This window comes from Nanorana parkeri, unplaced genomic scaffold (assembly GCF_000935625.1).
Source record: "Nanorana parkeri isolate BGI_ZX_2015 unplaced genomic scaffold, ASM93562v1 scaffold376, whole genome shotgun sequence".
Lineage (NCBI taxonomy): Eukaryota > Metazoa > Chordata > Amphibia > Anura > Dicroglossidae > Nanorana > Nanorana parkeri.
In genome coordinates this window covers 20,961-34,066 of record NW_017306644.1, presented here as the reverse complement: position 1 = coordinate 34,066, position 13,106 = coordinate 20,961, and the positions used below count along the sequence as shown (strand labels likewise).

Below are 13,106 nucleotides of genomic sequence, written 5' to 3'. Positions count from 1 at the left end.
GCTCTCTATCTCTAGCCCTTTCTTTCTCTCCTTTATATCCAGCTCTTCTCTCTCTCTCTCCATCTTTAGCTTTCTTTTGCGCTCCCTCTCTCCATTTCTTCTAGCCCTCTCTTGCTCTCTCCATTTCCCTCGCTCTCCCCAGCTCTTTCTTGCGCTCTCTCCATCTCTCTCCCGTTTATCTCCAGCTCGCTCTTGCGCTCTCTCTCCATCTCCAGCTCGCTCTTGCGCTCTCTCTCCATCTCCAGCTCGCTCTTGCGCTCTCTCTCCATCTCCAGCTCGCTCTTGCGCTCTCTCTCTCCATCTCGCTCTTGCGCTCTTTCTCTTAAGCTCACTCACTATTTCCATCTTCAGCTCTCTCTCTCTCCTGTCCCCTTTCCAACTTTTCTCCCACTCTCTCTCTCTGCCTCCCTCCTTCCCTACCCCTTGCTTCATTCTTCCTGTTGCCTCCCTCCATCTTTGTCGTGTATATCTCTTGCCCTCCTTCCCTGGATGGTTTTCTCTTTTTGCTGACCACTAACCTTTTTCCTGCTCACCCTCTTGCAGGAGGTGGTGTTATGGCGTAAAGGGGACGTCGTGAGAAAGAGCATGTCTCACCAGGCCGCCATTGCCTCTCAACGATTCGAGGGAACCCACCCCGACAACCGACCACAACACAGTGGAGCTGCCGCAGGGGATATGGAAAAAGAGTGACGGCCTGCCGGCAGCAGAACAGGTCTCAATGACTAAAATACTCAGACTGGACCTCTCCGACACCCACCTATTACCACCTGTGCTCACACAGACACTCGGTGGGTCAGCCTCGCAGATGGGCATGGCCAGCTTCACTCACCGGGCCCGGCCGGACACTCCTCCAGCTGCTACTTGACGTTCAGCGACACGGGTGGGGGAGACGTGCACGACCAGCCCCTTTTAACCTTTTGCGTTGACACTTTTTATGCTCATTGCCTTGTAATAGTTACCGGCTGCCCTGCCACTGATGCCCAGACCATTCTCTGACACCTAGAGGAAAAAAACCCCAAAAGGGATGGCCTTTAATGGAAATATTCCTGCGTGTGGACAGTGACCTCCTCACCTTGCGGTTGTATAGTCAGTGCTGACCTCCGTTACCGTTGTCTCGGTGCCGGTAACAAACCTACCTTTTTTTTTTTTCCCCATTCCGAGCACCTTTCTCCGAGCAATGGGGTCCTGTCCATTATGGGGGGACCTTTGCTCTGCATGAATTCCTTCCCATGATTCCAAAATGTTCATATGATGTGACTTTTATACAACAAAAGAGGAAATCGGAACTCCATCTAAAAAGGAGAAATGAAAGAGAAGAAAAACCTTTTTAAATGTTGCTCCTTTAAATCACACGCAATGGACAATGGACGGCATTAGTAACCAAACATGTCCAACTCCCAAAAAAACTAAATGTGCATCAGAGCCAGCTGCTTGGTTCATGATAGTATTAGAATAGATTCAGCCCTGGGAAGGTTTGAGGTAGCATGTCGATATGCTCCAGGTTCAGCGAGATGTAACGTAAGTACTCCCGGAGATATTCAAGATTTCTGTAGCTGCCACTTCCTGTTAATCAACTTGCCTTGGCCAGCTTCCAGTGGTCTGGTGATGGTTTGTGCCCTCTGCTTGTGTGCAGCTACGGCCGAGCTGACTCTTGCTTTGAGACACACGAGCAATTCTTTAACCTGCTTTACCAACTTGCCTTTTGCTCTTGACCGAAAACTCTCAATTCAACTGGCTGTGCATGCGCAATCAGACAATCCCAACAAGGGTTGCAAAACGTTTGGTAAGCCGGATGGGGCTCTATGCAGTCAGCATTGTCCGAGCCGGATTCAGCTTAGGCTTACACTATGGGGTGCATGTATAAACAATTCGCAAAGCTATTCATCCTGCAAGATTGCATGTACGTTCATTCTGTGTGAATTGAGACAGTTGTTATTAGTATGCTTTCTTTCCAGGTTGAATGTAATATCGGGTCAATACCACATTATGGCCACTGGACGGAGCTGATGAGCATAAATATGTATTTCTTATGTTCCTCCGCTCCAGCTAACGTTGCATTTTGCTGATATTACATTCTGGGAAGGAAATATGCTAATAGCATTCTTTTTGCCTCCATTTGCACAGAACTAATGTACACACAATTGTGCAAGACAACAGCTTGGCAAATTGTTTATAAATACACCCCTAAGGCCTCATTCACACACGAATCGGCTTGCACGTACAGCTCCGTGCGGGCCGTACCAAGTAGCTGCCGGGAAGGACAGGTGCTGCGTGTGATTAGAACGCAGCCCCCGTCCTTCTCTATGGGGCTACGCGGCCGTACGCCCCCCTACGCTCACCTCATTTGCAGGTCCGTAGGGGTGCGGGTGATCATATTCATACGCCGCCGGAATGGAACATGTATGCGTCCCGGCCAGAAAACCCGCACCCCTACGGACCTGCAAATGAGGTGAGCGTAGGGGGGCGTATGGCCGCGTAGCCCCATAGGGAAGGACGGGGGCTGTGTTCTAATCACACGCAGCACCTGTCCTTCCCGGCAGCTACTTGGTACGGCCCCACACGGAGCTGTACGTGCAGGCCGATTCGTGTGTGAATGAGGCCTAAATGTTGTGTGTGTGTATAATACCTCTTGCAGCTTTGTTTGCTTGTGGAGTTCTGGTGTCAGTGTAGACCCTAAATCAGGGATAGGCAAACTCCGGCCTTTCAGCTGGGGTGCAACTACCAATCCCATTAGACATGGCAAGACTCTTGACAGCCACAGGCATGACGTCCAGAGGCAGATGCATGAGGGAACATGTAGCTTCACCGCCGCTGGAGGGCCGTAGCTTCACCGCCGCTGGAGGGCCGTAGCTGTAGCAGAACTACAAATCCCATGAGGCATTGCAAGACTGACAGCCACAGGGATGACTTCTAGAGGCAGTGTAGGTATAAAGTCACTCGCACTCCAATAGACTCAACAGTCTATTGACTCGATTGCTATCGCATCATATAGCGACGTTTCGGGAACAACAGCGGTTCCTTCTTCAGGCTAACATTGTGTGTGCCTGAAGAAGGAACCGCTGTTGTTTTTAAAACGTCGCTATATGATGCGATAGCAATCGAGTCAATTGACCTAAAATTCTATTGGAGTGCGAGTGACTTTATACATACACTCATCTTGGATTGCAGAGGCATCTGCAGTCACTTTGGCACCCACCCGACTCTAAGTGCCTGTTCACACGACGTCCGTTTTGTGTGCTGACCTGATCCGTACGCTCCTGCACTCAAAATGTATCCCTATGTGTTTTATGGGCTACAGTTCTCACGTGCGCAGTCCGTTTAGGTTACGACAAAAAAATACTGCATGTCACATTTTGTACGGTCAGAAAACGCGTCAAAAACGCACTGCAGCTAACATACTAACAGCCCCACTCCAGCAAACAAAACAAAAAAGATTTTTTTTTACTGGAACGCATCAAAAACACGGCCAAAACGCACTGCATCAGTAGCACCGCGCCTGCAGATCCGGACCTGATCAGGATCTGAAACTCATGTGAACAGGCCCTAAGGGTATTATTCGGTCAGGAGTGCGATGGGTACATTGGATTTTGGACTTCTAGAGGCAGATGCATGAGGCAATTTCTAGTTTGCTACCCCCGGTCTACACCGACACCAGCGTTCTGTGAGTAGCAGGCAACAAAACAAGCTGATAGCAGTGTGCACTAGCAAAGCACCAACTGTAGTCGGCCAAGTTGCTTCTCCTTTCATGGGCGGAGATTGTTGCAATTCGATTGTTTTGCAAGTAGATACTTAACCGAGATTGACCTTCCAGCCAGACAGACAGAGAGCCAGCCCTGGTTCGAATACAATGAGCAAGTTCACTGGCGAAGCCTCCCTTCTCCTACGCTCGCCGACAATCCGAGTCCGGTTCCATTTCAGCTTCCAGGAAAACTGGATTTTCTATTCTTCCTCGTGAATTCTTCAGGTGGGACAGGACCAACGTCTGAATCAGCCATAGCTTTTGTAGCGGCATGAAATAGCGGTCCACGGCTTAGCGCTACGTAAACTTTTTTTCTTTGGCATACACGCCGTCCTCGGATCGGTGCGATCTGTGACTTCTACAGGTGTGATCCCTCGAACTTCTCGTTTTACTAGTGCTCTATCTAACACCAACAAGCTTCAATGGAGGACTCCATATACCGGAGGGCGTATACAGTTTGCATCGCACACAGTCATTTTGTACACTGCTGTTATTATTGAAGATCTCATCTGGAAAATTTAGATGTGAAAGAAATGGTCGGGAAGTCAAACTTGCCAGGTCTCACTGTGGTCTGGTTCCAGATCATGTGACTTGAAGACATGGCAGCCACATGAGAAGCATCTTTAAAGTGACATTAAACCCTCAGATTTTTTTACATAACCCAATACTGTAATGTGTACCTTACTGTAATCCATGGTAGTTTCCCTTCTCTTTGTTGCTCTTCCTTTTTAAATCCTCATGTCTTCTCCTGCTTGGGGAGAACTTCCCTTTGCAGCTGAGTGCCTCTTCCTGTAGTGCTGGCTCAGGTTGTGAACCTGCACACAGACACCATGTATCCATTCCAGAGACAAGGCAGTCTGCTGCAAAACAGAAGTTCTGCCCAGCATGAGAAGAGATACAGATTTAAAAGGAAGAGCAGCAAAGAGAAGGGAAACAACCATGGATTACAGTAAGGCGCACATTACAGTATTGGTTTATGTTAAAAAAATCTGAGGGTTTAATGTCACTTTAAGTATCGTGCCCATGGGCACAAGAGGCCACATAGCAGAAACTGTGAGCGTATTCGCATGCCCAGGATACCCGGCTGCCGTGTGCAGCCTCCTATAGTAATGAATGGCTGTGTATGAATTTGTTACCGATAAACTTGCGGAACCATAAAGCCAGAAGCCCCTGCACACAGACTGTATGCATCCAGGATTGTACGCATATGCAGGTTTTGCGCCACGTTGCAGCATAAAGCTGTGTACAGACATTCATTACTATGGATGGCTGTACGCAGCAGCAGCTGTGTATCCCTGGCGTGAAATTACATTATAGGGTCTCATGTGCACAAAGGCTTTACGGCTGTCCGCAAACAATGCAGTGATATTGCAGGTCACATGGCCCAAAAGGAGTTCCTCATGTCACATGACCAGAAACCTAAGCACTGTAGGATCTGGCTTGTGCATCACAGAAGTAGGTTCTCCTGACTTCAGACTCAGAAGTTAGGTGCCAGTGCACAGCCGAACAGCAGTGGCTAGGACATTCCCACCATGTAAAGACAGAGGTGGGGTGCTGGTGACATCATTGACCTTATGGCCAATGTCATTGACCTAATGTGGCCATATAAGGTCAATGATGTCACCGGTATTCCCCTCCTTTGTTTACATGTAGGGAATGCCCTTGGAGCAGCTGATTGGGCGTGCACTAAATCCTAACTTCCAGGTTTAGCCCAAACAAACCCAAGCTTACCCCCATTTGTGACCAATGCTTTCTGTGGTGTTTTAATTGATAATCATGTTCCCTGGATGTAGATGCCACCCCTCATTTCCTCATGGGTCTTATTATTTAAAGAGACAGACTCCCTCGTCCATGAATATTACTGCAATCACAAACTGACTGTCCTAACCGGTGCAGCCGCTGGTAAAGTGCAGTAACCCGTAGCAGCCAATCAGAATTCAGCTCTTTGTTGGTCTGACCGCTGTGAGGGAAATGCGGGTTGCTACACTTTGCCCACCAGCTGTGCGTTGTCGTAGAAGCCTTGCTATGTATACAACAGGTACATTTCCAAGATGGTGGCGGCAGCAGTATTGACAGCCATCCCTCCTGTACAATGTAATTATCGTATTGACAATTCAGCAATTTGTGTTCTACAGTATTTCAATTCTATACCAAGTATAGCCGACTGGTAAAGAAATAATATATATTTATTAGATGGTAATTGATGTATTCGTCAGTAAGAGAGACTGCACTTTTAATACATGGCTGTGCCTCACATACCAAGCTTAGATTGTAAGCTCTTGGGAGCAGGGCGCGTAGGGACTGTGCTGCGTTTCGGCGGCGCAACACCTTTAGAAACGTATTGGAGTATTAGGAAGACGAACGTTGAAGCGGAACTCCGACCAAAGACATTGAAAGGAACCCTTCAGCCCAGTTCTGTGATCGTTAAGTGCAGCTACTATAACTGCCTGAAATCAGTCTTTGTATTATCTTCCCACAGCCCCACACTCTGCAGAAATTGGAGTGCGTCGTGGGAAGCTGTGCGTTTCAAGCCATTCAGGTTTCACTGCAGTGCTCAGTCTAACATGCTACAGGCACTGGGAGCTGAAGGAGTACATAGAGAGGGCCACAAGTGACAGCTGTAGCGGGGAGGTTTGTTTGTAAGGTTTCCGGATCTCGATGGCAGATCTCAATTCCAGGTTCTCCAGAGGTTCCAGATCTCGATGGTAGACCTCAATTCCAGAGGTTCCAGATATCGATGGCAGACCTCAATTGTCTGCCATCGAGATCCGAAACCAAGCTGATTGGTTCCTGATCGCTAGCGTGAGATTCTTAGAACTAGGAGGTGCCGCTGCTACATCTTCCAGATCTCGATGGCAGACCTCAATTCCAGGTTCCCCAGAGGTTGCAGACCTCGATTCTAGGTTCTCCAGAGGTTCCAGATCTCGATGGCAGACCTCAATTCCAGGTTCCCCAGAGGTTCCAGATCTCGATGGCAGACCTCAATTCCAGAGGTTCCAGATATCGATGGCAGACCTCAATTGTCTGCCATCGAGATCCGAAACCAAGCTGATTGGTTCCTGATCGCTAGCGTGAGATTCTTAGAACTAGGAGGTGCCGCTGCTACATCTTCCAGATCTCGATGGCAGACCTCAATTCCAGGTTCCCCAGAGGTTCCAGATCTCGATGGCAGACCTCAATTCCAGGTTCCCCAGAGGTTGCAGACCTCGATTCTAGGTTCTCCAGAGGTTCCAGATCTCGATGGCAGACCTCAATTCCAGGTTCCCCAGAGGTTCCAGATCTCGATGGCAGACCTCAATTCCAGGTTCTCCAGAGTTTCCAGATCTCGATGGCAGACCTCAATTGTCTGCCATAGATCTGGAAACCAAGCTGATTGGTTCCCGATCATTAACGTGAGATTCTTAGAACTAGGAGGTGCCACTGCTACATCTCAGGTGGAAAAGGAACCTACAGCTTGCAGGCGCCATGGAGGAGGAAAGCATAGGAGGAGCTTAGCTGTATGTCCAATGAGCATACAAATGACACAGGAAGCTGTAATAAGAAACACCTACTGGCCATGCATTGTTAGGGGTTTGTACATCGCAAACCTGTCTGAACTGCATTATGATGATTTTAAGCTGATCACGCATGTAATTCGCCGTTTGGCTGGAGTTCCGCTTTAACGCTCGCTTCATTGCGATCAAGAAGGACTATTAAAGGAATTCCATTCTGGTTGCAGTGTTTTTTCATGTCTATAATTTCAATGTGTTTTAAATGTCTATTTTTAATTGTTTTTAATTAGTATCAGATTAAAAAAAAATACTCAAGCCGTGCAATTATTACTCTTATGATCCGACCGGCTCTTATAATTGGCTATACCTTATTGATTATGCCAGCAATCGGCTCATTGAGAACTCTCCTGGCCAAGCTCTCTGACCAATGTGTCTAAACAAAGCCTTGTCCTCTGTGTCCAACCTCCTACTTCCTGTTTCCCAATACTGGCCGATGATGCATTAGGGCCACTGGTAATTCAGTGTCAGCCCTGCACAGTCAGACAATGTTCAAGAGACAACTTGCCCCTTTTTTTTTTTCCCAAGGGGAAAACTGTCAAGAATAGAGGGGTGGTATGCAGAGAAGTCTTTATAAAGCAGACATGGGCAAACTCCTGCTGTAAAATGGACAGCCAATAGGAAGTGTCACAGGCAGCGATGTGGGCACCCAAAGAAAGACCCGCCTCCTCTGCACTGAAAGGGATAGAAGACTCGGGAACCAGCACATCACATGACCACAGATTTGATAAGTATATTGGGCTTTTAGCTTAGGATTTTTTAGGCTAAACAAGCAATTAACAAGGGGAAGGGGGCATGCCGAGGTCAGCTATAAGACTGAACATACAGGGGTGCTGTAAGTAATGCATATTAATTGTCAGCCCCTCGAAGGAGGCAGGAGCTTTGATGATACCAATCCAGCTCTACGAGAACATTAAGGCCCTGTTCACACCTTTACGTTTTGTCGCACGTTCAACGCTCTACAAAACATACAAACTTGAAAATCCCATTGTTTTCTATGGGTCTGGTTCACACCTTTCCGTATTTCAGCCCGTCTGAACGCGCTACAAAACGGCCTACGCCCAAAGAAGTACATGTACTTCTTTGGGGCGTTTTGGTCTCGCGTTTCCATTGAGATGCAGCCAAGTAGCCCTCGGAAACGCACGACAAACGAATCGCGGTAAAAACGCGCGACAAACACGCATATTCAATACGCCTAGGTGTGAACCCAGCCTAAAAGCTAGGGATGCACCGATACCAGTTTTTCAGGACCGATATTTATCTTTCGGTACTCGCCAATACAGAGTACCGATACTGGTACTTCCCTAGCATGGAGCTGACTTCCCGGGCAATCAGGAAGCCTGGCGGAGTGCCATTACCCGCCACCCGGCTTCTTGATTGCCCTGGTGGTCAGCTCCATGCTGATTGGCCAGGATGCCGGCTTTCCCAGTCCATCAGCATCGACGGCAAAACAGCATGGAGCCGGCATCCGGACCAATCAGGAAGCCGGGTGGTGAATAATTACCCACTGCCGGGCTTCCTGATTGACTGGGAAGCCGGCTCCATGTTCCCTCGCGGCACTGCTGGTCAGAGGAAATTTCCCTCTGACCGGAAGTTCCGGTATCGGAGCATTTGGGTGAGTATGAGTACGCTCCCAAATACTCTGGATCAGCACCAATACTAGCATCGGTGCATCCCTTTAAAAGCAAAGAAAAAGGTGAAACGTTACAGTTGCAGACTTGCTTGAACTGCCGGCGTATGGTAAAGGAATAAGGTGTGCTAAGAGAACATCCTTTTAATCATTGAAGACCATCACACAGAAAGATAACAAAATGTATTTAAAAGTACAAATACTATACAAGTGCTAATAGTTGTACCGGAGCCCCAAACATATCCATAAACCGGAGTGTGAGTTCCCATTGTGACCTCTGCTAGAGCTTCTCGTCTTCCAGGCTCAGGACAAAGTCAAACTCTTCTGCAAAGGTAGAAAAAAAAAAAAAGAATCCTGCGTTATCGGCATGGAGCTGTATAAATGTAAAACGATCATTATGCGTGACAGACATATTTTTATCAGCAGCCTTGGAACAGACCATGGTAGTGACCTATGGAGAACAGCTCACACAATGAATTGCGGGGGTGGGGAGATGTGCCAGGAGGTAAAACAGTACAAAGTCACTACCTGCATATTAAGCATGTCTAGGTTGGGGAAGAACACCGCTTGGGTGAATGTGCAAGCGCAGCTGGGTGCGTTAACTTAATAAATGTTCTGTTTAGTTTTTAAATGCCAGAAAATGAGCTTATTCATTTCCTAATGTAGATCTAAACCCGATCACGAAGATCTAATATACACTTTAAAAGGAGAACTATGAGGTGAGTGATTTTCACTCACCTCATAGTTCTAGCCGACCTGTGACAATGAGACTGTCACAGGTCGGCTCAGTAGATCGGGAGGTGAGCGAACACATACCGGCGCTCGCTCACTTCTCGATCCTGTCCCTGCAGAGAGCCGTGACAGGGGAGGGGCTGAATTCCCCCCTCCCCGATCCGCCAGTGTTGACTGGCAGAACGGACGGGGGAGGGGGCGGGTACAGCTGGCTCTGCCTCTAGATAGGCCGAGTCAGCTGTCACTCACACTCACATAATTGTCGGGATCTTTTCCGGCTGCGGCGCCTCAGTATACCGCGAGCTACAGCTCTCTATATACTGAGCTTAGGGTGACAGGAGGACGCAAGTTTGTGTCCTCCCGTTACCCTAAGGAGAACTATGGGGAAAAGCCCTGACCCCATAGTTCTCCTTTAACTTGGAAAAGGGTAGGAGCACTTTAAAAACAAGGTGCATTTATCCTTTTGCCCCTTTCCGTTGATCTACCCCAGGGGTAGCCAAACTCCGGCCCTCCAGCTGTGGTGGAACTACAAATCCCATGAGGCATTGCAAGATTCTCACAACCACGACTCCCGGAAAGAGATGCATCATGGGATTTGTACTTTCACCACAGCTGCAGGGCCGGAGTTTGGCTACCCCTGATCTAACCTAACCCACCCCTCGCCCTCCACAGATGCTGGATGTAAACAAACACCAACGGGCATGGCCTCCAGTGTTTGTTTACATCCAGCACGGCAAGTCTTCACCATCCCGATTGCGTCTGTGCATTGGTGCCCCATATGGGGCTGCGGTCTGAGGTCGATGACAGTCAGAGATGGTTCCATGGAAGTCAAAAGGGGCTGAAATGTGCAAGCACAGCCATGCCAGTAAAGACGTGTGGCTCTGAATGTAAACGGGAACCGCGGCAGTCGGATCGAAGTAGTATGCAGCTGTGGAAGGGGAAGGTGGGTCAGCTTAGGTCCGGTCAGGGGAAAAGGAGCAAAAAAAAGATAGAAGCACTTTATTATACATTGATCAAAAGGGATTACTGTGGGGACAGCGCCGGAGAAGAGGCGAGTATTGCAGACAGATCTTTTTTTCATTTTTGTGGGGACCTGTCGAATAGGCTGGATTGGGCTTCAAAATAAAATTCCACCAAATCTACTTTAGGAGGTGTCAAGGTGGAGGGTTTGATTACGGATTTTTTTTTAAATAACACAATGATGGGAGATCTCCCTTTGCACTGACCTAGTGGTGTCACCCTCCTGTGCTTTGTGAGGTTCTGCATGCACTTCCATAGGGAGTCCACAAGATGGCGGCATGACACAAACTAATAACTGCCAGCTCACCTGGAGGGGGGATGTACTAGCGGATAATTGTAATGATCAGCCTAGTTATTAAAGCCTGACCTCTCCACCACACATGGGGGTGACATTTTCTGAATCTTCCCCTTAAAAGGAGAACTATGAGGTGAGTGCTTTTCACTCACCTCATAGTTCTCTCGTGCTTTGCTTTTTCAGGGCAAGTCTACAGATTTACTTGGCAATGGCAACACCTGCAGCTGCTTATAATGACCCCACTTCTCTATTTGCTCAGTGGGAAAGCAAAATACAACACCTGGTGCTTTGGGAGGCGGTACATGCCACACTCCTTTTACTCCCCAGTGGCGGCACTGCTGTTTGCCGATTGGCCACACTAGCACCGGGGATGTCATGGGAAGCAAGTCATTTGCCTTCGTTTACACCTCGGTTCACCCCCACAAGCAATGTGGAAGGCTGAGCATAGATAGGCAGCTGCCGGGGATGCCATTAAAAATGAACTTGCTACTTACAGGTACAGATTCACAAACTCTCATTAGGTGAGGCTCCATGCCAGCACATTTCTAAAAGGAAACTGATCCAAAGCCCATACTACTAGCACAGAACACTGCACCTTGTGTGAGGGGCTGTACAGAGAGCCGCGCTCTGGTAAAGAGCGCCATGTTTCGCAGCGGCCCACCCGACGCCTTGTGCTTCTGATGCAGCTGCTTCAGCTCTGCCAGAGGGATGTAGCGTTTCAGCATCCGTACAAACTGCACGTCCACCTGTGAGAGACAAGCCGGAGTCAGCTGAGGAATCAACACGCATCTGCCACCTGAAATCTCTGCAGACAGAGGGCAATAGGCACCATTGCAAAATTACATACAGTGCTAGCTTTCCCGGATGTTAAATGTTTTGGGAACAGCAGGGAAGGGCTAGATAGCCCGTCAGGGAAGGGAAGGGCTAGATAGCCCGTCAGGGAAGGGAAGGGCTAGATAGCCCGTCAGGGAAGGGAAGGGCTAGATAGCCCGTCAGGGATGGGATAGATACCCCGTCGGGAAAGGCATAGATACCCCGTCGGGAAAGGCATAGATACCCCGTCGGGAAAGGCATAGATACCCCGTCGGGAAAGGCATAGATACCCCGTCGGGAAAGGCATAGATACCCCGTCGGGCAAGGCATAGATACCCCGTCGGGAAAGGCATAGATACCCCGTCGGGAAAGGCATAGATACCCCGTCGGGAAAGGCATAGATACCCCGTCGGGAAAGGCATAGATACCCCGTCAGGTATTCATTGCTATGTACCTGCTGCGAGGTCCACCATGGGTATTATACGTTATCGTTAGGTCAGAAAATGATGGGCAATCCAAAATCTTTCAAGCTGATGATCTCTGGGCTCCAAATCACCCCCCACCCTCTCCTGCAGTTGTGTCTCTGGACATAAAATGTTCCTGATGCAAACACAGTTTCTGACCTATCCACACTCGATGGAGTTCTACTTTAAGTGTGCTTAAACTTTATTTAGATAACAAGGCCCCCCTCACTCACCATGGACCACCTTGGGTTGTCCTGGGTGCTAGAAGCATCATAATGAGGATTCTTGGCGTCAAACTGAGTGTGGTCGGTGTACGCCTCCTTCACAATCTACGGTTAAGAGGAACATTTCTTAAACATAAATACGTTTTAGATCTGTTATTTAGATCAAATTTATCACATAAACATTTGATATACAGGGGGAGCTAGTGGTACTGGATTCACAGAGCACTATTGTTTTTCTAAAGTGACATCACAGCAGAACATGTTTGCTTTCGGACTGCCTCTCTCTAACTGACACTCCACAGGCCTCTGGAAAGGGGAGGAGTCACTCTTTTGACTCATTCAGATGTATTTAAATTTCACCCCAATGTATTAAGTTCTGTAAACAACGGGGGATTTCTTCTGCAAATCAGACATGGATAGCCCGAGAAGCATGTGAAACCACTACATTGTTTACATTGGTGCTCAGGAAGTCATTCAAGTCTACAGACCCAGGCCAGATTTCAGTATGTGTCGTTGAGCTTGACTATAACTCTAGGACTAATCTGGCCACTTACATTTTTACATTCTTTTTTTATTATGGACATAAAAATGGTTAATATTGTTTTATATAAATTATACGATAACAAATGTTTATATATATA

General features: G+C 48.1%; 2 protein-coding genes across 2 annotated transcripts in view; one reads left to right on the top strand and one right to left on the bottom strand.

Annotated features, from left to right (window-relative positions):
- The window catches only part of VPS26B (VPS26, retromer complex component B), a 13,888-nt gene extending 12,882 nt beyond the window's left edge, over positions 1–1,006 (top strand). Inside the window, exon 6 of the mRNA XM_018559027.1 lies at positions 544–1,006. Coding sequence (XP_018414529.1) covers positions 544–690 — 147 coding nt within the window. The 3' untranslated portion in view covers positions 691–1,006. The remainder of the gene's footprint in view (positions 1–543) is intronic.
- Positions 1,007–9,197: 8,191 nt separating this feature from the next.
- The window catches only part of THYN1 (thymocyte nuclear protein 1), an 8,540-nt gene continuing 4,631 nt past the window's right edge, over positions 9,198–13,106 (bottom strand). Inside the window, exons 5-7 of the mRNA XM_018559016.1 lie at positions 12,475–12,570; positions 11,560–11,710; positions 9,198–9,241 (exon numbers count right to left, since the gene is read on the bottom strand). Coding sequence (XP_018414518.1) covers positions 9,198–9,241; positions 11,560–11,710; positions 12,475–12,570 — 291 coding nt within the window. The remainder of the gene's footprint in view (positions 9,242–11,559; positions 11,711–12,474; positions 12,571–13,106) is intronic.